Below are 24,792 nucleotides of genomic sequence, written 5' to 3'. Positions count from 1 at the left end.
TAATTTTTAAAATTATTCTGAAAGGTCATACCGGAAGCTCTCGCTGTCGTTCCCTTCTGCTTCACTTTGACAGTACCGATAGGGGCAGCAGGCAGGTTCGACTCGCCCTCCCGGAACTCTGCAGCCGCAGCGGGTCTGATTATTTTAACATCGGGGTTCGGTCCAACATGGCGGCGCACGGATGGAAATACTGATGACAGTCCGAAAGATCGCCTCGATTTGTACGATGGTAAGGAGGGCAAAGCGGGTGGTTAGGCCGGTACCGTTCGCTGCCCGGTCTGCTGAACCCTGACTGGTCTCATGCTTACGGTTAGCTGTCCCGCTGCTGCTAGCCTGCTTGTTAGCCTCACAGAACAACATGATAAAAACACACAGCGTACCCAGAAAGTTTCTTGGACCGGGGCAGCTTTCCGGGCCCGAACACGCTGCTGTTTGGAGAGTTAACGGGATCGTGTTGTGCTCACACCGGCTGTGTGTGTGTGACAGTTAGTAAGCAGCTTCATCTTGGTTGTGGTTAGTTGGACTGACTAAATGGTCGGGCAACGGCTAGCTTAGCCTGCTAGCCATTTGGAGTTCTATTTTGGGCTGAAGTTGCTGTATATATATATGTATATATCTATATATAAATGAAACTTACAGTTCCTGCCTACACGACTGTACTTTCCCGCAAATAGCAGAAATATAACAGAAACCAGCGAAGAACTGCGCTGTAGAGGATGTAAACACCTCAAGGCAGCTTATGCTGCTTTGAGCTTAAAAGAGGGTGAAATTTAAACTAAATGACACAGGATAGAACCTGAATGACTCAGTAAAAACCCTAATAGTTCAAATAAAAACAGGGAGCTTTATTCGGTGAAATGAAAAGGAAACAGTTGTTAACAAGTTTTCTAAGACCATGTGGAGGTTCTGCAGTCAGGATGGCAGGCAACGCATTCCTCAAAGACACGCACATTCTCCACGGAATCATGTTTATTAAATCAAAAGCTCCGGTTAAAATAACCTGAAACGGGTGCAGTGGAAAAACACGAAACTTTTCGTTGTAGCATTTCTGTGCTTTAATACGTACCTGTTGCTGCACACTGACAGTGAGCTGGCTGAAATTTTTTTTTTCCTTTTTTTTTGCCAAACCTACAAAACGAACATATTTAGTAGTAGTTTCTGTTGTTTGTACACTCGTGGTGTGATATTTCTGGATATGCTAACCCTGATTTCATGATCTCATGGAATAACACAAAAAAAATGTATAACTTGATGAATTATTTCTATCTAAATCTAAAAGCCAACAATTATACCTACTGATATTAAAACAGTGCAACATGATTTATGGTATAGCAATGTTACCTACCCATTGTTTTGCTTTGGACACAGAAGCTGTGTTAAGTCCTTATTAGGCATTAGTTGAGTAATAAAGCAATAACACTCTGTTGTTAGCAGGTTAAATAGTTAATTAGCAGCTTTCTTGTGATGGATTTTGACTGAGCTATCACTTTTGAGTCTATATGTCCTATTCATGTGCTTTCAAATCGCCCCTCAGGGACAAATAAATGAAACTGAATTAGTCAGGCTACCTGCTCAAGCCTACAGATGCTTGTTTTATCACAAACAGCGTCATTTGTCTTTCTTTTAAGCTGCAGGAAAAAAAAGTATTATCTGCTAAACTTCTGCTGTTTGCAAAACTACAAGTGCCAAGCTAAAGTGTGGGAGCTGTGTTAAGCTGCTGACTGCAGGCTGGCTATTTAAACAATCGAGGCGATCTAATTAACTTCCCAATATGAGCTTTTGTGTGTTTGTGTTCCTCTGTCGAGAACAGAACCGTGAGAACAGGTTTAATATCGAGCTCAAAGAAGAGTTTGGTTTAGCAGGTGAGTTTTGTAATATTTTAATGCTTAAGTTTATGTCTATTGGCTGGTGAAACAGGAAGTGGAGCTGGGTTAACTTTTTTTTTTTTCTTCACACGTTTAGGGAATGCAAAATGCCGCCGCTGTAGATTGAAGGTGTTCACCAGATGATGTTCTTGAGTAAAAATCCCTCAGTTTGTTTGTTCTTTCATTGTTCTTTCAACATCAACATGTATCCCTAATGCTGCTAAAATGAAAGAGCACATTGATTATTGCTAGTTTTGAAGAATTATTCTTTTTTTTTTTTTTTTGATTGTACATAAAGTTAAGAAAGAATATAGAATATAAAAAAAACCTTTAAATTTAGTCATGGTTTTGAAGCTTTCTTTAAAGCTGGATTTTTCTTCGCTTTAAGTGAGAAAAAAAACTTATTTTTTTTCAGCCACCTGTCCAGCAGTGTGCAGGAACAGGTTGGGGTAGGGAACAGTTATTTATAAGTCCAAGGCAGCTTGAAATTTCCATCCAGCGGTCAAGTGTTAAACTCTTTCTCACGCCTAAGATGTTCTGACACTCAGCTGAACAACTAGAGATAGCATATTAATAGAGTAAAGATGTTTACTTCTTAGTTTTAAGTCGAGGCTGCCACGCTTTCATTTAATTTCCGTTTAATGCATTCGTCTTATGAATAATTCTTCTATTCACTTTCATTTCTAACACTCGGTTCCAAGCTGTCACTTTAAACCAGCAATGACAGTGTTAATAATTAATGTCTTTGTGTGTTTTCAGCTCCCTTTTTTTTTTCATCCTTCTTTTTTTCTCCTCTGCCTCTCAAACATCAGAGAGTTAGTTTGCTGTGTCTTGTTGTTTACAACCTCTCGGCTGTTCTGAGGCGGTGTTTGTTGGATAAATAACCTCAGCCCAGACAGCAAGCCGTTGTTAGCCTCTTGTTGACTTTACATGGACTGCAATGTGGCGCTGAGCTCCACCGCTGCAGTTTATCCAATGCCCCCCCACCCCCGAGGGGAGAAGCTGCATCATCATCACTACTGCTGTCATCATTGTCCTTTGTTTCTGTGTCTCTGCTCCCACCAAAATATGCCCGAAAGAGCGTTTTGTAAAGCTTTTAGGTTTCTGTTTTTGTTCTATATTGTAAGACATGTCTGAACGATTGTGCATTAAGGCCAAGCTGTATTAATTAGCTACATTAACATTCACAGGTTGAACTAAAAACGCCTTTTCTCTCCCTCTGCTTCAGACTGTCACCTCTAGTTTTTCTTCACTCCTGAAAGTAGCGCAGCGCACAGTGGCCAGCTTCCAGCAGCTTACATCTCTCTCTATTTTTTAAACAAATAATATAAATTTTAACGCTTCATACTGTTTAAATTTATTCTAAATAAAAGTCTAGGAAACTGATTATGGTTGGAATAAGTGGACAGACGTAAGTAAGCTATCTATATGTTTAGCTATATTTCATATGTGAAACATGCAACCATGTCATGGTAGCATTTCATTTTGAAGTTGTGGCGGCTTTTATTTAACTGTAGCAGTGCGTCACGATCACTTACATGTAGAGGAAACCCTGGAAATGATCATGAAGTTTTATTTATTTACTTGCTTTCTCTGTAAAGTCACATTTTGGGTTGTTCTTGTAGCAACAAATTGATTTCCTCACTTTTAAGATGCTAACGTGAGGGTTGTTCTGATACTTCTGAAAGCGTTTTGGGGAATTATGACACTCAGCGGTCCATCTCATCACCAACACATTAACAAAAATAACTTGACCGTGAGGAAGGGATTTTCACAACCGGATTCCACCAAATACAGAATTTTTAAAAGTGGGCTGAAGGGGAAAAAAAAGGCTACTAATCCTGCTTTGTGTGTATTTTTGGGTTGATGACATCACGAGAGGCTCACAGGTCAGGCTACTGGCGTTAGTAAAGATGGCCGATGAGGGACATCTGACAAGTTTGCAAACGGGTTCAACTTTCTATTTAATTTCCGCACATATATATTCACCAATTGAAAACGAGTAAATGCTGTATCTTACTCATATCACCTTATGGTAACGCAGTTTTCCAGTTAAGTGGACCTGCAACATTCTGGTTGGTAGGTTGTGGTTTTTTATTTCCTCCTGGGGTTAACTGATGGGGTTTCACTTGGATGACTGACTCTCTTGCGGTCAGGAAAGTATCAGATGATCTCACAGTGCTGAAGAAAACATCTATATTGGGACTGGAAAGTGCTAGCCAGATAGGTTTCGTTGTGGGTGGGCATTTATCGTATCATCTATTGTGATAAATTTGTTACCGTGATAAGAATTTTGATTTATGGTTGTCATGATGAATTCCAATTAGTAATGCTTCAAATTGCCCAAAACTCTCCGTATTGTCAGGATTGATCATTTTGCTATCTTTTATCAATGAGAGCATCAATAAATCTGAAAATATTAGTAAATGCAGTTTCTGTGAGCAGTTAAGCGATATAAATCACACCAAATGTTTTTCAAGGGCAGTTTTTGATTTCTTTGTCAGGCAGACACAAAGTATCGTGATAAAACTTTAATACCATTTCGCCACTCCTAGTTTTTATAAATATTTTGACTGTAAATGATTGTTGAAGACCTTTTTATGATTTTAGCACTACGGTTGCACAATATATCGGCATTGACATTGGTATCGACTGATTTTAGTCATTTTTCAACGTATCGGAGTAAGTAAACCTAAGCCGATATTAACAACCGATGTTTAAAGTCATGTTGCTGTTGCTTATGTTTCTGGTCATGTGTTTGTTTAACTGAAGAAGTTAAACAGTGGTTCAGTGGTCGTATTTCCCACGTTGATAAAAGAGGACTGAAATGTATATAATATCCATTGTAACAGCAGTTTTAGTATCGGTTATCAACATAGACCCAAATTATTGGGCCATAGTTTCAAAAAAGGGAATCGAATTTAAAAACGGACCATGACGTGTTGTTTTGTAGTTTGAAAACCATCTAAATTGAGTTTTATTAGCTGTTTTTAAAAGGTGCTGATTCCTGCAGGGCAGAAAGAAAACGGGAAGAAATAAAAGTCTAGGAAACTGTAAGGAATGGAAAATCTAGTCCTGTCTGTGGTTACTCATTTTTTTTTCTTGCTGTGATAGGAAACGTTTAAGTAAAACATTAATTCTGCCACTTTCTCCTCCCGACTTCTTCAGGGCGCCAATGCCTCTGCCTTGGAAAAGGAGATTGGACCGGAACAGTTTCCTGTTAATGAACACTACTTTGGATTGGTGAATGTAAGTATTTCTGGTCAACGTAATGATGTGCCTCCTCTGAGATATATATATGTATTGATTTTTTTTTTCATAATTCTGACTTTAAATTAAAGCTAACCTAGACGGCTATACTTGATTTGTGTTAAATGGATGCTAATAAAACATACGCACTCTAAAGAATCTCATCCGCCTCCCTGTTCTTTTTCCTCTCATCTAGTTTGGCAACACCTGCTACTGCAACTCGGTGCTGCAGGCTCTGTATTTTTGCCGACCGTTCAGGGAGAAGGTGCTGGCGTACAAGGTGAGTGTCGAATGCAGAACTCGCACACCCGTGGCCACATGGATTTGATTCAGACGCTGACCTCAAAGCTGTCAGCGGGCAGCCAAAAATCACTGATGTCAGGAGGCTTTATGACGAGTTTCTGGAAACGGGGCGCAAAAATAGGGGTCAAAATAACAACAGCAGATACAGAAACTATGCAGCTGATGAGCAGAAAGATGTACTTGGATGAGACGCATTTGTTCCTATTTCAGCTATTTGAGGTAAAGTGCTTGAGGAATGAAGCACTTTCCCAGTCAAAATAACACAGTTCTTGTGTTAGAGTTTTTTAAAAGTGGCATTATTTTGTCAAATTGACATTTTTCAGCTCTACTTCATGCTGTAATGTTATTCCCTCATCAAAAATACACCTGGAGTGTTGCCTTGATTCTTTCATGCATGTTTCAGAAAACCTTTTATCTCCATGGCAACCTTTCAGCTGTGCAAAAGGACCTGGATGGATCTAGATCCTCCCCAGCTCCTTCAGACTAGCCAGCAACAATTAACAAACACCTGGTGGAACCTAGCATCTGCTGAGCTCATTATACCTATAGACATAATATAAGAGTAGACCCCGCATTGGCTGCTTCGACGTAGGAAATACGGCGGCCATCTTGGAGCGGTCGTCCCTCCTACTTTGCTCAACCAAAACAGCAGAAGATGCCTCAGCACTGAGGGATATTGTTGTTCGGATCTATGGATTATTGATGTGAGGGCTCCACAAACAACATTTCACAAGTAAGATGGACATATTATTATGTATATATTGTGATTAGAATATAACTTTACTGTATTTATGTCCACCGGCGAGATACCAGCTAATATTAGCTACAGTGCTTGGTGTAATACGGGGTTCAGCCCCGCTATGAAGGCTAACTGAGATTCTGTAAATMTAAAAAAATTWATTATTCTCTAACATTGACTTAGATTATCTGACACAAGAGCCTATATTAGAAATGAAACAATGTAACACATATTATAAAACCTATGTGTTATAACATTCACCAGCAAAGTTTACACAGGTGGTAAAGACTATTATTTATGTGTAATTCTTTCACTCTGTCAAAAGTAAGATACATCCCAAATCTTCCGTTTTTGTTTTGAAAGTTTCATAAAGACACGATGTGAGGAAGAAGTGGGAGATATCTTTAAAGAGAGACAGATTCACTGCAGCACGGATGAATCTCAAATCTGATTTTGGACTCAATCTCAGCTGCTGAATCTCTGAAGCTAGAACTCGTCGGCTGAAAAACATACATACATACATACATACATATACATACATACATACATACATACATACATACATACATACATACATACATACATACATACATACATACATACATACATACATACATACATACATANACATACATACATACATACATACATACATACATACATACATACATACATACATACATACATACATACATACATACATACATACATACATACATACAATATATAATATTCAGTATTAATCATTATTTATTTTTGTTTGTATAGTTATATAAATGTATTGATATTACTAAATAATTTATTAAATAAATTATGAACGGCTGTGGGCTTTGTAATATGCTCATCATACATCAATATCAGAATATTCCATTCCTATTCTATTATAGCCACTAAGCATATTTAAATATGCTGAACTATGTATTAAAAACATACTTAAATAATACAATTGTTTATAAATGTAGTTTTGATAGATGTTTGAATATGGTTTCCAGTAACAAAAACGCGTGTTATGATTGATTAAATGCGCTGATATGTCATTGTGCCTGCTAAACACATAACGCTGAGTGGAGTGGAGTAGCGCTCCAAGATGGCTGCCCTAAATCTCGTGAGCGACAATAGGAGAGAGCGGTCCATGAGGCGTCTATGCTTATATTATGTCTATGGTTATACCAGCTACTTAAAAATGTTCTTAAAGGGTTAATAGAGGAGCGATGTTGTGTTGACTTCCTGAAGGCGGGGTTTCAGAAAGAGCAGGAGCTTCTTAAAGAGACAGAGGCCCAATCTCAAGGCATTAAATTACAAACCCAAATTCCTTGAATTTGAGTTCATCTGAAGGTAACAGTTACTTTATCACGCTAAAAAATGGAACATACACAATACTGTTCCTTTAAATTATAAATTAATGTGAAATGCCTTCCAGATGCAATTTATTTCTCTGACGCGAGTATGAAAATGTTTGACAAGAAATGAAACGATTGGGTTCAAAACTGACCAAGACTTTCTAAGGTTCAACTTACCCCAAAACCAGATGATTGCAAATCTATAACCCACGTTAAAGCACATATCAGCTTGTTGTTAAAGACATAATTGGAGGTTATGGAAGCCTTTGTGACTTGTGCCGTTGATCTCAGGTGCAGCCTCGGAGGAAGGAGTCCCTCCTCACCTGCCTGGCCGACCTCTTCAACAGCATCGCCACCCAGAAGAAAAAAGTCGGAGTCATCCCTCCCAAGAAATTCATCTCTCGGCTAAGGAAGGAAAACGGTAGGCGTCGACAGGGGGTGGGAAGGGATGCTTGTGTTAAGATGCAGCATAATCTCGTAGAATATTCGTGGAACCGCTTTGGAAGAATGTGCAGCTGCCGCTGATGTCAGAGCGTGAGGCATCCTGTAATCTCACTGGGAAGCATTTAGCACCAAGTCTTCAGAACAAAGACATTGAGTCATTGAAACAAACTTCCTTTCATGGTGGTGCAGCACAGCTGAGAGTACTGATGCAAGCAACGGCCTTGGAAAAGTGGAAGAAGATGGGGACGACGGATATCAGCTGAGAACTTAATCACACAGCTGAGGAAGTCATATTGTCGGTGAAATCACGGAGCAGGAAGCAAATCAAAAGAATGGCACACAGATGTAACTTGCCTCTGAAACTTTACTTTGGTTTAAAGGTTTCTTTTTCCCTACAAAAGTAGTCATACATCTTAAACTTGTCCAACGCTTTGTCCACATTACAAACACAGACTTTAATGGAGATAATTTATGTGAAGTGGAAGAAGAAAAAAATACATGGGGATTTTCTGTTGACAAGACCGCCACAAAGTAGTGCATAATTGTAAGGTGGAAAACAACGGGACTTGCACGGGTTTTGAAAAATGTTTACAAATAAAAATCAGAGGAGTTTAGCATGTATTTGTATTATGGTCCAGTAGAACCAGATTTCACAGGAATTACATCTGCATGTTGTTTTGGTTTGTGTCGACCAACGCTGTATACCTAGAGACTGAAGTAGTTCAAAGCTCGGTGGGAAGAGTAGTGAAGCACCCCAAACTACCAAATTATCATTTCTAACACAAGAATATCTTTTATCTAAACCAGTATGTCTGAAATAGTGGGGTGTAAGAAGCAGGAGGGACTTAATTCTTGTTTTTAGTCTTGCTTGACTGATAATCAAGCCTCCGGTCACTAGGGGGCAGTAGTGTTCAAATGACTCAACAGGCCAGCAGCAGCAGCAGTCTACACAGACAGACGGGCCACTCCGTGGTTTGTGACAGTGAAAAGAATAATGGCGGCTGAGGTTAGTAAAGCAAATATGACTTTGTTTTGTGACCAAGCTAGTAGTTATAGTATTAGAAGAATAAAGACTGGGTACTTTCGGAAGAAAGTCATAAAAATACGAGGAAAAAAATCACTTTAATGAAAAAAGGGTTTCAATAGAGTTATCGACACCTCATAAAGTCCGTGATTCGTTCTTTGAAATGGACACTCGTTTAACAATCGATTCAGTCCTGCGGCTGATAATAATTTGATGCTGATATGTTAAAAGCTTATTTCCTTCTAAAATTGATACCAACTATAATTTCACAAGAACATTTTTTGGCTCTGCTGGCCTTTATTTGAAAGTGGAATAACAGGGAAGTAGCTTGTGAGAGAGGAGCAAAGGTCAACAGGATGAGACTCGAACCTGTCATGGCCGCGTGGAGGACTGAGGCCCACGTACATGAACCGCTGCCGCGTCCAGCATTCCTCATTTTAACGTAGTTTGGCGTACAGTTATCATAAAATTACAATTTAAAACCTTAGTCTGGCTCTTATACTATATATCATCGTTTCATATCTTCTGACAAGCTGCAATATTGTTGTAAATGTTGCACCAAAAGTGTTAAAAAGCTATATACCTTTTGAAAAAGAACAAACCAAAGAAGCTGATAAGTAACCCATGCTTACAGTTTTAAAAGGTTTTACATCCTAGTGACTCAGTTGCACTTTTTCTCTTGAGAACCACGCAGACTGAGCAGTCTTGATTTAAATGTTACTTATTGAGTTAGAAAACTGAACTTGAAAATTGTTTCCAGACTTACAATATTTAAGTTGTACAACTTAAGTTGCATGACAGAGAGCATTAGAGAAACTCTGATGTAAACCATTCCACCACAGAACGGCTCCGGCTGTTTAAGATCAGTGTCTCACTGAAAGGTGAACATGAATTTCCCTGTAGTTAGCTCCATCTGTTCCCATGTCAACTTTAACCAGGCTTTCTGTCGACCGGCCCGATCGCTCACATAAATCTGTGGTCGTAACACGATCGAGTATTTATCTTTCTCCTTGACGTGTCCGCATCTCTCCTCCCCAGAGTTGTTTGACAACTACATGCAGCAGGACGCCCACGAATTCCTCAACTACCTCCTCAACACTATCGCAGACCTCCTCCAGGAGGAGAAGAGCCAGGAGCGACAGCAGAATGGAAAGCTGGTGCAGAACGGGAGCGGAGGCGGCGGATGTGGTGACGGAGGGGGCGGCGGGGGCGAAGGCGACGGCGGGAAGGAGACGCAGCAGACGTGGGTCCACGAGATCTTCCAGGGAACGCTGACCAACGAGACGCGCTGCCTCAACTGCGAAGCTGTGAGCTGGGTTTTCACGTCGTTTCACGTCCCTGCAGGAAGTTGCGATTAACACAAGTTCACTCCTCGTTTGTAGGCCTGTCGTAATAAATTATGCTGGACGATAAATCGTCCCAGAGCTTATTGCGATAAACGATAATATTGTTGTTTTGAGACCATTTTAGGTCATATAATGGAAATGGCACAATAATGCAAGAGCACATTCTCTTTAATGCTGGTACTGGAAGACATTTTAAATAACTAAAATAAACAAAACATCAGAAACAACAAATAAAATGAATTACAATTTTGTCTGTAAACAAAATTGATAAAAAAGAAAAAAAAAGAAAAAAGAAAAGGTCTAGTTGAAATCAGCGCACCAGATTGGAGAAAAGAGATAAATCATCCAAATATAGATTATTGAACCTGAAGTGAAATCTATTTGATCTCTATAATAGATTTATTGCGACATGTTTATTCATTTGCAGATTTGGCGTGGACTTGCAATTTTCACCATTAATTGCAACTTTTCCTCAAATCTGTTGTTTTTTCTCTCCTGAGCAATCACTGCAACTCGACTGAATTATGAACAATCCCTTTCACCTGCGTCCAACTTAACGTCATGTTCAAGTTAAAAGTATATGTGATGCTAAATGATACCATTTGCTTGCAGGGTACAATGTAGAAATGTGATCTTTTTAAAACAATCTTTAAATGCACCATGAGCGTTCACATGCTGGTCTCTGTCATGTCCAGCAATTAGCCAGAGCCAAAAGGCAAAAAGCTCTACAGATTTCTTCCAACTTGAGTTGAGTCCCTGTGCTGCATGCAGATAATGTTAGCCAAACGTTGACTAGTTAATCCATACCAGTATATCATATTAAGCTTGGTAACAATAATACCAATGTTGCTTATTTTACATTGCTTTCTAGTTAGTTGGTACCAGGAATTAACCCAGTTCTCTTTAATTTCAGTAAAAAAAATAGTTCTGCTCACTGGTGCTATCCACTTATTTAAGAGAAATCTTTATTGTCACAATAGGGGGAAGGTTATGTGCAGCAACTTCAATGTTTTTGTAAAATCATGTTATGGCAAAAAGCAAGCAAAACATTTTCAACTTTTTTTTAAATAAACGTGCCACAAAATCAACAATTTCAGGCCGCAGCAATCACAAAAAAAAAAACCTTGCAATGACCTGGAGGGACTGATTAGCGCCGCCGTGGTTGGTCAGCAGTTCACCTGTTGTTGGTTGCTGCAGGTGAGCAGTAAGGACGAGGACTTCCTGGATCTGTCGGTGGACGTGGAGCAGAACACTTCGATCACACACTGTCTCAGGTTGTCCTGCTTTCTCTCTTTTCTTTTTTCATTTCATCTAACCCAATAACAAAAAAGTTAGCTCTTAGTGAAGTCTTATGGATGAGTTCTCCTTTTTTGTGCTCAACAGGGGCTTCAGCAACACAGAGACGTTATGCAGCGAGTATAAATATTACTGTGAGCAATGTCGCAGCAAACAGGAAGCCCAGAAACGGTAGGTGACGTCACCTTTTCTATTCATGTCTCTTTCACATTCGTACAGCAGAAAACATGCAAATAAATCCAGTGGCGTTCTTTTCTGATTTGGTGAAATACACCGAATTTTTGTAGAGGAGCTAAACCCACAATGATCGTCTTGTATCATCCCTGTAGCTTTAATGTAATAACACGCGTAACGTCTTTTGTGAGATACAAACGCTGAAAATAAAAAACGTCATGTGATCCCTTTGAGCTCCCACTTAGCTTTTGCAGAGTGTTTGTCTTACTAACGGTAAACAAACTCTGTTAGGTTTTGTTCCATTAGAGATCAACCCTGAAACCACATCTGACGTCACCATGGCAGCCTGTCAGGGCCTTCCTGTTACATTCTGAGAATCGGTTTCGCGGGCGTATCTCTGGCCAGACGGCTGTTGGACGTCGCTTAACCCCCCCAGACTTCCCTTTGCATTAACAGCGCTGCCGCGTTTTTAGCTTTCTGCGGTTGGAAACTGTTAAGCGCGTCTTCTCAAGTGCTGCTGCTGCATGTATTTTTGTACTGGAGAGCCAGCTAAGTGCACCAAGTAACTTCCATTAAGGACGTAAAGGGCTATCAGCAGAGGCTGAACCTCGCATTAACGTGAAGGAGAAAGAACAGCAGAGCTGCGGCTGAATGAGGAGGAAGGAAAAACTGTGAAAACATGCTGCAATATTCTGCTTATTCTGGAACTGTCTTGGTTTTTCTAAATGATTTTCTGAACATTTTGGCCTTGAACTGACTACCCCCAGCTTTTCTAAGTGTTTTTTTTTTTTTTGCAAGCTTTGTTTATTTTGAATCAAAACTTTCTGATCATCATCTATGAACATGTGCAAAAGTATTCATGTTTGTCAAATTACAAACTTGAGGCCATTTTATAGGGAGTTTTGGTGACAATCTGACAAGGAGTGTCAGATAAAGAGTAACATGGTTTTTCCTGTTCTTTGTAAAATCAGAATGCTTATGTCCAGTATTCCTTTTTGGGTTTAATTATGGACTTTTATTGAGCATTTTACCAAATGAATATGCTTTGATTTGAACCATTCCATGTGTCTTATTTCCAATGAAATGCGATTCTAAAACTGTTATGCAGTTTTAGATTCTAATTTAGATTAGATTAGATTTAGATTCAGTTTTATGATTCTAATTGTTATGCAGCTGCACTTCACTGCAAATCCTTTTTTCAATGAATTGACTCACAAATATTTGCTGCGTTGTTCTGTCAGGATGAGGGTAAAAAAGCTGCCCATGATCCTCGCCCTCCACCTCAAGCGCTTTAAGTACATGGACCAGCTGCACCGCTACACCAAGCTGTCCTATCGCGTCGTCTTCCCGCTGGAGCTCCGCCTCTTCAACACGTCGGGCGACGCCACCAACCCCGACCGCATGTACGACCTGGTCGCTGTTGTCGTCCACTGCGGCAGGTAGGTTCTAAATTAGATCAGACTTTTATTTTTCCTTCTGTAGTTGTAGATTGATAGAGTTTGATAATTGCAAAAATGCAAAGCTGTTTATAAAAAGCAAACAGAGGATTAGAAGGTGGGGTATTATGTAAAATCACCTTTTGTTTTAGCTTTATATCATGTTAAAATGTTGTTTTCTCATCAAAAACTTACCTGGAGTTTTGCTTTGACTCGTCCATTCATGAAGATATTAACTGTGTCATTATGAAAACGAATTATCTCCAATTGTTGGAAAGTTAAGTAAAAGTTGCCCATCTAAAAGCAGCATTTTAAAGACTCAGAAATCAGTTTAGAATAATTTGTTTGACTTCATGAAGTAACGTGGTTTTTAACAGGGCACTTAATGGTCCAAACTGCAAACATAAGAGAAATCCATTGTTTGTGTTTCTACAAATAAAGTTTTCACAGGAAACGAATGTCTTCATAAACATGTGGTTAATATAAAATGGTCCAGTTGGGATTGAACTGGTCTAAGTACTTTGTGTGTTGAACTGGATGATCAAATGCTGTAGAAATTGTTTTATTTTTCTAAATGGTGAAAGTCAATCACATGCTAACTTCAATGTCATTTTTACAGATCAAAATTACCGTGAAAATGTGTTTTATGGGTTTCCATAAGTAAATTCCTAGTCTTGGATATTATAAATAATTTATAGAGTCGAAGCAAATTGAGTTTAGATTTGAGTGAATCTGAAAACTGTGAATGGGAGGATTCAAGTCTGAAGCCTACTTCAGCATTGACGGTCGTTTCTTAAAAATATTTTTAGACTTTAAATAAATGAACTTTTCTGGTCTATTCCTACGTTACAGCTTGTTGTCGGTCAATGCTACCTGATAGTTTTTATAAGAAATATTGTAATTTTAATACAACAATGTGACAAGTAAAATTTGGGGGTAAAAGTTGCCAAGTTGCTGTCATCCATATTCAAATGTTCATTTGAATTTAATGCTTTGTTCTTCAGCCGCTTTTTGAAATTATGTAAGAAAAATATATTAGTGCCTCGTGATTTAATGTAAACCCAAAGGTTAGCCTGCTGCAGTTTGTAGCAACTTGCTAACCACAATTAGCACGATTTTTACGCCAGTCTTCGCTTTTTCTTCAGCTGATTTTAGAGAGTTTTAACTTGATTTGCTCTTCCGTCTGAAAAACAGAAGCACACATTTAATCTGTTTGACATAAGTCTTCTGTCCTGTGTGTCTGCGCTGCAGCGGCCCCAATCGCGGACACTACATCACCATCGTCAAGAGCCACGGCTTCTGGCTGCTGTTTGACGACGACATCGTAGAGGTAGGAGCGGACGTTTCTAATTCAGTCGTAAAACGTTGAAATGTGTTGGACTATTTAGTAATTCAGTGGTCTGGGTAACACATTTAGAGCATTAATAATTGTGTGTTTTGTTTGTTTTTCTGTCAAGTCAAAGATTTAGAGTTTGCTTGTTTGAGACACGTCAGACTTTCTTATGCAACCATAACTGAGATGATTTTGTAAAATGTTGGCTGATTTTTACAAGAGTCACCATTTAAAACAGGAGAAAACTGAAGTAGTATAAAAAGGTTAAAAATAACTAAGAGCAAAAACTGATGCTGAAGGAAACCAATCAAAACTGAAGCCGGGGCATTCTCTGTTATATATAACATTGATATATTGTTTCATTAATGGTGAGATAAAACCATTAATAACTCAAGTGTTTTGTGTTGCATTGTAAGCATTGACTGAAATAATAAATGTTAACGTTTCATTTTGAGTAATGGTTAGGAATAAAAGGGTAGGTGGATTTTCTACAAACAGTAAAAACTAGGAGGAAAAAAGGAAGCAGATTTTCTTTAGTTCTTGGATTTATTTTCCAGTTTTCTTGCCTTCAGTCTCTTTTTCTTTGTCGACATCCGGTTCTGTGCTTTTTCCAGTGGAAACATCAGTCATTTGCAGCGGAGGAGCTTTGCTGGTCAGGTCGACCTGGATCTTCCTCTTTTGAAAATTGAACTTCTATCCGTGTTGAAGACAGATTTGATGGGGGTTTAAACTTTTTTTTTTAGGGTGAATCCATTTGAAGAAGTGAGAGCAAATGTTTTGTTTTTATACCATCTGTGCTAGAACAGAACCAGGACGGACCTTCAGGCATAATGAAGTTTGTTTTGATCGATACTCAAAAATTTGTCTCAGGACTTTTCCCAGATTTCTGCAGCCACATGTCCGACAGTCCGGTCCAGCCCGGTGGACGGTCCGGCCCGGTGTTTATGAATGTGTTGTGAGGTTTTACTAACTTGTGACCTTTTCATAAACTCAGTTTGGGTCACAGCAGGCTGTTCAGACGTGGCGTTGAGACGCAGTAGAAGCAGAGAAAGTTGAATTAGTTTTCCTCTGGTGTTTTTTAAGTAACGAGAGCAGGAATTAAAAAAAAAAAGTGAATCAGATAGTAACAAAACTATAAATTTAGACCAAAGAGGAACCGAGTAACAAGTTTAAAGTGCAGCACTTTGCACAAGAGTGAGTTTAAGACTAACTTTGTTTCCTGTTCTGATGTAAATGAGTTACAGTGAATGCTAAAAAACCTACTTTGAGGCACAGCTTCGGTTCAGTGCTCAGTTTAGTTTGGCTGAATTAACCAGAGGAAGCGTTTCGCTGTATCATTCACCCGTTTTTATTTAAAGTGTGGGACACATCGCCGTTCTGGTTGAGCGTAGAGAGAAGATCGCACTCTTTGAGGGCCTGGCGTTGGAAAACGATAGCAGGGTTTTTCAGCCACTCAGACATCTGGTCTGGATGATTCTGCTGAACTTGCAGAACATAAATACTAACTTATCATTTAATGCTTTGGGGAGATTTGCTTGGCTTCCTTTTTTGCCTCTCTTTATTTAATTTTGGCAAGAACTAGGGAGTCTAAATTGAGCCTGAAAGCCTGAACTGACACCATTTGGGGCGTTTCCGCCTGGAACTGAAACTTCTTCTGTGCTCCAAGATTTGAAGCTGCATTTATTTCACAATCAGCCCAGAAGCTTTTAGTGTAAAACATTAACAGACCAACAAAATGGATGTCATAGGGTTTGCAAAGATTTTAGGTTGAGAAGAAATCTTCTAATGTTTAGGACAAATATGCAGTAAGGTTTCTTAAATTTTAAATACATTACTCACAGGTCTCCAATTTAATCTCATATATTCAGGTAGTTTTACCGTCAGAAGTTTGAGTCGCACACAAACATTTCATTTCAGTTACCGCTAACTAGCTGCTGGTGTGCTAGTAGCATAGCTAGCTAGATTTTTGTGTGTGTCTATCATGAGCAAGTACGAATTTATTGCCAGTTGACGTTTATCATAGGGGTTGCCAAACCCCTATGATCATAGGGGTTGCCAAACCCCTATGATGCTACCTGCATTCTGTACTAATAATGCTTAGAGGAACATGTGCAGTGTGAGAATCATAAAGCTCCACCAAGAACCACAAACACACCATCAGTTTTGCTCCGCCATCGTGGCTAATAAAGCTTCCCAGGAAACGGTTAGCACTGCTACGTAGCACTGATCTGAAAGGAGCGTTCGTTGTGACACAAACTCAGAAATTTGAGGGTTAGTGGGTTTTGAACCTGGTGGTTTTAAACCAGTCCTTACCCATTGAATAGGTGGGTAATGTATTCCACCTGCATGTTGTCACGGAGGACAAATACAGCTGAGAAAAGGACAAGAATAGAGAGCAGCAGATGCAACTATGTTGACAAATACGGAAAACAAACCTTCCCACAGTCAGACGATCAGGAAGTGTTCCCAAAAATACACACAAAAAAAACTCGTGAAAGCGCACGCAGGGTTAGTGTGCCGCCTGTTACCAAGCAACCCAAGTGGAGGCTCTACTAACGCTTAGGCTTATTTTATTGTCATTGCACAAAGACACGTAAGTGAAACTGGCAGTGAAATGTCATCGCTTGGCCACCGGATCACACACAAAAACACAAGTGTGTCTTTAATTACACAATAATGTATTGCTACATATATATAACTTATCATTTTCAATCAGTCTTAGTGATGGCATTGTTGAGCAATCTGATGGTTAGTGGCCATTTTTGAGTTGGAGGGTGTGGACAGCAGCAGCTTATTGGATTTAAAGTGACAGAGATCCTAAATCAGCTCCTTCTGACAGGAGCTCAAAGTATGATCTCTTATCTAAGAATAATGTGTTTAAAAGAAAAAATAAAGTGAACATGTTTGGTTTTGCTCATAGACCTAACTTCTTGAATTTCATTCAACTTTAAATGGTTTGCAGAAACCCTGGAGTTTGGACAGTGTTTTTATTTATTTTTGTTATAAAGCTCTCAACACGCTTCAGGGAAAGTTGAATAAATATTGACCCAGCAATTCTAAAGATATTTGTTACAGGGGTCTGGAGAACAACCTGAGAGTCTAGACTGTCTCAGTTCAGTCCCTGCATTCTTCCCTTTCAGAAAATCGATGCGCAGGCGATTGAGGAGTTCTACGGCCTGACGTCCGACATCTCCAAGAACTCCGAGTCCGGATACATCCTGTTCTACCAGTCCAGAGACTGACGCGGCCAGCGGTGAATTCCCCCAGCAGACTGTCTGGACTTGGCAGACGAGCCGCCGGCTGCCTCCCGTTCGCTCACACGAGTATCCGGGCTTTATTCCCCCTGCGGCAGGGAGAGGCTTTGACCCTGGGGCGCCGCTTGGGGAAATGGGTTCGAGGCGCGTGCCGGTTGCATGCCAGCCTCCGGGATTCCAAATCCTCCGAGACCACACTGCAACAAGCACCTTAACATACCAAGAAACCCCCCACTATCTTAACACTCGCTTTGCACTGTGGCACCAGGAACGGAGACCACGAGGCCGAACCGATCGTGTGTGTTTATTAGCAGCTACAGAGGAAGCAGCAGCTTCTTTCTGAGTATTAATACCTTGCTACGTTAGCTTCCCTCCCCAGCAGTGGTGGAACTGCCAGGTCATGTGTTCACCGGCCAGGAAGTGAAGCGACCATGATCTGACGGCACCGTTAGACGTCCAGCCAATCACCTCAGACCTCTTTGACATCATGTAGGGTTGGAGGCCGAGTTCTGCGTGAAAAAGCGGCGTTTCTACGATCTGTGGCTCATAAGCAGTATCTTAGCGCAAGGGAGCCATTGGAGGGGTGGGAACACATCGCAAACTGATGAGCACAGCTCCGTATTTATGATAAAAGAGCAAAAAAGTTATTTTATTTTAAATATTCAAAGAACAAGTGACGTAAACTGACCAAAAATTCAATTTGCAGTATGTATAACTTCACCTTTTCAGTGTTTTTATCGGTTTAATAATGTCTTTCTTTACAATGTATTTGTATTTTATTTTAAGAAGCTGCAGGTTTGTTTGGTTTTTAAGCATCAGGACGAGCAACGAGTCTTACAGTAGCAACGTTTGAAATGTGTCCTGTTGTAGTTGAATGAGGCTTGAAGGTTGGTTATGAAGTGGTGTTGTGCCATTAGGAGCCACGTTTGATGACATGATGGAGAAAAGAAGAGGGAAGACTGAAGGAAGAGCAAGTCTGAAAGAAATGCATTTTTAAAAAACCTAAAGTATCCACTTTAATTTCTCAGCAGACTCAGTTCTGACACACTACAAGGATCTTATCAGTGTCTGCCTCGTTCCGTTAGCGATCCAATTGAGCGCTGCTTAATTGAGAAGAATCTTTCGCGACAGGTTTTTCTCTCTGCGATCAGGAACGATTCCCCATTCCCACTCGGGCTGCTATAAAGCAGCAGATTTAAAGACGGCGCTGTCTTTTCATTTAGTGGCGACGCGTTTAGAACCGTTCGACTCCTAACATGTTTAAACAACAAAAACATTTTATCATCTTATGTGGCTTACACTTCTCCCTAAGAGGTGAAAATGCTATAGGGAATTTCCCCTCCCCCACATGTTGCTTTGTGCTGCCAGCTGTGCATGAGCTGAGTGATGGCTAACTTTTTTCCCCTTTATCTAAAATAAAAGATGCTGATCTGTCCAGGGACTGTTTTGCACCTAATTTAAAAGTATCTTTTTATAATCAACGTATAACCTGAGAACTGTTTATGTAACTCATAAACTAACATTAACTCATGTAACATAATTATGAACCTTTGAAAATTTCAATTAGCTAACACGGTTCTGGCTCTGTCGTTTCGCTCTAAAAGGGATTGGCAACAAAATAAGAAAAATGGAACAAAGTGAATTTTACAGAAAAATAATTATGTAGTTTTGAATTGTATAACAAATGAAATACAAATTGTCGATCCCTGAACTAAAACACAAACACTATTTAGCTTGTTTTTTGTTCATGAAATTCACAAAAGATCATAACCTTAGGTTAAATGGCTAGCTTAAGCTATTAAAGCTTAATGTACCTTAAATAGCTGTAACTAACTTAAGCTATTTGGGCTTAAGTTAGTTAGCTTAAATAGCTAACTAAATTGGTAGCTTAAGCTACCATGGAAAATTTGACAGCTTGCAACAAGTTAGCATGTCTGTTGGTATAATGGACATCGTTAGCATGCTAGCTAAGGAAGCAGCTACTACTGACTTCAAATGTTACTGGGAAAATATAAGAAAGACCATTAGAGTGCTAAAGAAAACTATTTCTTTAGCACTCAGAGAAAATCTTTTGGTGTAAGATTTAGCTGTAGATTTTCCACTAGTATGTTTATCTGTTGCATTCAGTTCTTCTTCTTCCAACTGTATTTGCAGAAGACTAGCTGCACACCTCTGCCCCCGTAGGTCAGCTCAAGAAATTACATACCGTTCAAATTTCAGTGCAATCTCAGTTTTTCATTCGTCAATTATGTTTTTAATTATTTTTAATTTGTCGGTTACAATGCCAAACCCATTAACTGACAAATTCAACCCTCTTCTTTTACATACGATAATTAGAATCCAAGTGTTTTATAAGTTGTTTGTATGTGGCGAAATAGTGAGAGGGACAATAAAAAGAAAACAGCTGCAGTTCTGAAGTTGGATTTCTCTAGATTTAGATGTAAATTACCCTTTACACTTTTTTTCAGTTTTCTCTTCTGTTGCCCAGGCGACATTGCAGACATAATGGAGTTTGGATGTGCCTACTTCAGCTATTTAATCATGAGGTTTTAAAATCACTCTTCAAGCACTTGTTTTAAAGGGTAGAAACCTCAAAGACAACACTACTTCCTCTCCATGCCTCTGCTGCTCTTTAACGCACTGAAGAAGGTTCTGGAAAACATTGCTTTGTTATAAGTTTGTGGATTTCAGGCAGTACAGTTGGTCTTAAAATGAAGAATTCAGGCAGAAGCTGTGGACTTTTCCCACACACCCAGTGAGAGTGAGGTTGTTTTCATGCTTTCTGAAAGCTTCACCAATAAGCACAAAGACGTGACTGGGAAATAAAAAAATAATAATTGCAGATTGAGTTGATTGTGGATCTTTTGTGGGTTGTCAAATCTAATTTCAAACAAGACTTTTTTTTTGTTTTATTTAAGCATTATTGTAATTATTATGAATGTTAACTTTTACTTTGAATGTTTTTTTTATCCTTTTCTTTGTCCTGTCTACCAATTTTGTGTAGGCAGCTCTAGAGAGAGGAGCAGCAGTTACTTTTGAAAGTTTGTAACGAGATGTTGATGTGTACATAAATACAGATATTAATATTATAATTGGGTTTTAAATAAATGCTTGCTTAAAATAATTAACAGGCCTGAGAAGTAGATGTGGGGACTCGAGTCACATGACTTGGACTCGAGTCGTTAAAATCTCGAGACTTGACTTGAAAAAATGTTCAAAGACTCGGACATGACTTTGACTTTCATGCCATTGACTTGGGACTTGACTCGACTTGAAGCTGTTTACTTGAAAAGACTTGACATTTTTTACTCAAAGTCTTAAAATTTAAAACATTATTTATAAAGTGGCGTCATTAATTAATTTCACTCATTCCGTATCAATATGAGACTGTCCCTCTGTTGTTCCTCTCTCCTTATGTATGTATGTGTGTGTAGCTGCAGCTCAACCAAGCAAATTAACAGGTTTTGGACATTTAAAAAAACGCGGCGACGCTGCAGAGCTCAGGGAACCAAAGACGAAATAACCGCTCAATGTGCTTCCGCGAGTAATTTCTTTTGGCTACGTAGGTTATGAACTTTCGAAAAAAAACGAACTGCAACTTGTAAAACATGCAAGAAGAGAATATCGGATGGAGATGCCACGACTTTGTCCAACTTTGTCCGGCATTTGAAGCTTCACAAAGATGGTAGGTGGCCCTTTTCTTTTGCTGTAAGACAGTTGACTTTAGCTAACTTCGTGTTAGCATGTGTACTCCGGGTTAAATTGGTGATGATTTACCATAAATCCGGTCCTTCAAATGCCTCCACAAATAATGTGCACCGTGTTATTGGCTCAGGAAGCCGGTGGATAGTGAGCGGGGCTCCGGAACAGAAAGCAGATTCTGGACCTGAACTCAGGGAACAGAGTCTCTCTGTCCCATCATGATGATGAGCCGGTTCTAGTATCATCTAAGGATGGTCGGTGTATTTGAAGACATCTACGTTGGGAAATTATATTGTTTACTGCAGTCAGTGCATTAAGTCAACTGTTTTTGACTTAATGCACTGACTGACTGTCACATGTCGCACAGAACCCATTTCCAAGTAGCTTTGCTGGAAAAACAAATTTAAAAAAAAATCCCGTATTTTTTTTGGCCATCTTTCAAACATTTCTGTGAAAATAAAAATTGTACAATCTCACTGACCCTGAATATAACACTAAGTGGGATAGTTAACTGAGTAAGACATTTAAAAAAATGAGCTCATTAATTGGTGTTTAGTGATTCTGACCAGCTTGATTCACATGTTTTTATCAATATTGAGACGTGAAATTGGCTGTAGATTTAACCCACTTGGCCTGACAGATATTTATTTTACCATCACATCCAAATTCAAAACCACTCCACTTTATTTGCAATGATTTTGATTTTTTTCATGTGGTTTATTTGTTAAAACAGACCAAATACAGTGACTGTCCTAAATAAATTTTGTGTTTAGAATATCTGGCCCATATTTACGGAGGACTGAAACTAACATACTTAGAAATAAAAGCAGAAAAATAAATGCACCACCTTCCTGAGTTTACTTGTGATAACTTCATATATACTTATTTCATTTTTTGAAAACTTTTTTTTTATTGAATATCAAGTTTTAACAGAACTGCGCAATAAAGAGATCCAGTTTAAAAATGTTTTTTATACTTTGTGTTTAGCTGTACATGTTCTATCATTTGAGATAAATACAGATTATAAAAAGAACAAATGGTCTATTATTTGAATTTTATGTAGAATTGCAAATTATATAAAAAAATAAGATAAAAACGACTCGAAATGACTTGAAATTAAAGGTTCCTGACTTGAGACTTGACTCGGACTTGAGGACAGAGACTTGAGACTTGCAACACAGTGACTTGGTCACATCTCTGGTATTTGTTATAAGTTGCATTGTGATCACTGTTGTGTGTAGAGCAGTGGTTCTTAACATGGGTTCGATTGAACCCCAGGGGTTCGATGAGTCAGTCTCAGCGGTTCGGCGGAGGTAAAGACACACTTGTGTAAAGTCGTGATGACGCCCCGCTTTGCCATCACTTACAGCAGAAGATCACATTACATTGCTTAGCCAATCAGAGCTGCAGAGGAGCCCTGATTGAAGGAGCTCCACTCAGCATGGATTTGAACTTGTGTCTTTATTTACTTCAGCAAAGCTCAGTTTTGACCAAATTCTGTAGCTTTCGGTGAACTTCTAAATCTGCTCCTTAGTCGCATCTTTTCGGGGTTGCTACTGCCTCTAGTGGCGTGGGGGTGGTAACACAACTAATATAATTACATTACTAAATCAGAATACCACAAACTCTTTATTATTTATTATTTTTCATTCTCTTAAGTATGTAGAGCTAATTAAATGATCTAAACAAGATCTTAAAGTGGTTCCAGTTTCTCTCGATGGCCAACCTGTTGAAACTGTGGCAAATTTTAAATACCTTGTGTCGTTTCTGGACAGTCAGCTCAACTGTGCTGAAAACACTGACTATATTTTGAAGAACTGTTCTCAGAGACTCTACCTTTTAAGAAGACTTAGTGATCTCGGGGTGACCCAACTAGAGTCCAGTTGAGTCACCCCTATGTCTTGAATTTGGTGGGAAATATTTATCCCTACAGAAGGGTTCAGTAAATGTGCATATGAAACTGGTGGGTTCGGTACATCAAAAAAGGCTAAGAACCACTGGTGTAGAGTGTTATGGAGTTCCCCTGTCTGACTGCTGACGTCCACTCACATGTGATGGACCTGTCATGTGGGCGAGGGTTCAGGGGAGCGGGATCTGACGGAACACCGGAAGAGCGAAGAGTTGAGTGTGTGTTGGCAGTGAACGATTTGTTAGAGGCGCAGCTGCAGCCTGCGGAATAGCAGCTCGCTCTTATTTCTAATAAATCCTGTTGGCGGTACTGCATCTGCGGTGTGCTGGCGTCATTACAGTATTTAACACTTTAAAAGGTAATTACAGGATTGAAAAGGTACATGTCCAGTAAAATACTGGTATCTACAAACGCCAGCTTTTTTATTTTATTTTATTTTTTACTGTTTTCCTGAAGGAACGGTAGAACGGTAGTTTACCGTTATTTCAAAAAAAACGGTAAACTACTGGCAGCTACAGACGCCAGAAGTTTACCGTTCTTTCACAGTATCCGTACCGTATTTGCATTGACGGTAATCTGCCGTCAGGATTAATTACAGTACAGCTACTGTGCATTTACAGTAAACGTCTGGCTATAGCTGCCAGTATGTTACTGTAAATTTACAAGATTATTTCTTAAGAGTGTAGGCATTAATACGTATTGATGTCTATGGTTAGATCATAGACAAAGTTGCATTGAAAAGTGCCAACTTTGCATGATTTTGTAAATTATAATAAATTAATGCAAAGTTGGCATTTATAATGGACTTTCAATGCAACTTCTAGAGCAACTTTGCATTAAAAGTGTCATTATTTACCGAATGACACTTCATGACGGCTGTCATAAACATTCATAAAGACTTCTTTATATTCATGACAGATGTTATGTCATGTTTATGACAGTCAGTCTTCTGCACAACCCTTCAAATAAAGTGTTGCCGATTTATTTATTTATTTATTTGCTGATTTAGAAATGTCACAGTTTCAGTTTCAAACTAAATATTCAATTAGCAAGCTAAATATTTACGTTTCCAACAAAGTATTTAGCTTCAAGCTAAATATCTAGTTTGGAGGTAAATACTGCAAACTGAACTAAATATTTAGCTCAGAGACAAATGTTTGCCTTGTCAGCCAAATATTGAGCTCAGTATTCAGCTTTGCTCAAGGCTTATTATTTAGCTCAATGCCAAATATATAGCTTGGTCACTAAATAATAAGCTTGCTAAATAAATATTTAGCTCAATGCTAAATTTATTTTGTAAACTAAATATGTATATGTCCAAGCGAGGGAACACGATTTCCAATGGTGGTACTCATCATAAGGGGCCTTTGGGCTGCAC

General features: G+C 39.1%; 1 protein-coding gene across 1 annotated transcript; it reads left to right on the top strand.

The window, feature by feature from the left end:
* The first annotated feature begins 63 nt into the window (after positions 1-63).
* usp12b (ubiquitin specific peptidase 12b) lies at positions 64-20,645 on the top strand. The gene is made up of 10 exons (XM_008435147.2): positions 64-229; positions 5,034-5,114; positions 5,311-5,394; positions 7,788-7,917; positions 10,003-10,271; positions 11,508-11,584; positions 11,694-11,777; positions 13,022-13,219; positions 14,468-14,546; positions 17,690-20,645. The coding sequence occupies exons 1-10, from the start codon at positions 182-184 to the stop codon at positions 17,789-17,791; spliced, it is 1,152 nt and encodes a 383-aa protein (XP_008433369.1). The 5' UTR covers positions 64-181; the 3' UTR covers positions 17,792-20,645.
* Positions 20,646-24,792: the final 4,147 nt, after the last annotated feature.

This window comes from Poecilia reticulata, linkage group LG18 (genome assembly GCF_000633615.1).
Source record: "Poecilia reticulata strain Guanapo linkage group LG18, Guppy_female_1.0+MT, whole genome shotgun sequence".
NCBI classification, from domain to species: domain Eukaryota; kingdom Metazoa; phylum Chordata; class Actinopteri; order Cyprinodontiformes; family Poeciliidae; genus Poecilia; species Poecilia reticulata.
This window is presented reverse-complemented; position numbering and strand designations above follow the sequence as displayed.

Bases quoted from the DNA above. Each gene is read 5' to 3' on its own strand.
- usp12b (XM_008435147.2), top strand. From the start codon at position 182: ATGGAAATACTGATGACAGTCCGAAAGATCGCCTCGATTTGTACGATG. The intron at 5,115-5,310 runs GTAAGTATTTCT...CCTCTCATCTAG, and splicing joins ACTACTTTGGATTGGTGAAT to TTTGGCAACACCTGCTACTG. The intron at 11,778-13,021 runs GTAGGTGACGTC...TTGTTCTGTCAG, and splicing joins AAACAGGAAGCCCAGAAACG to GATGAGGGTAAAAAAGCTGC.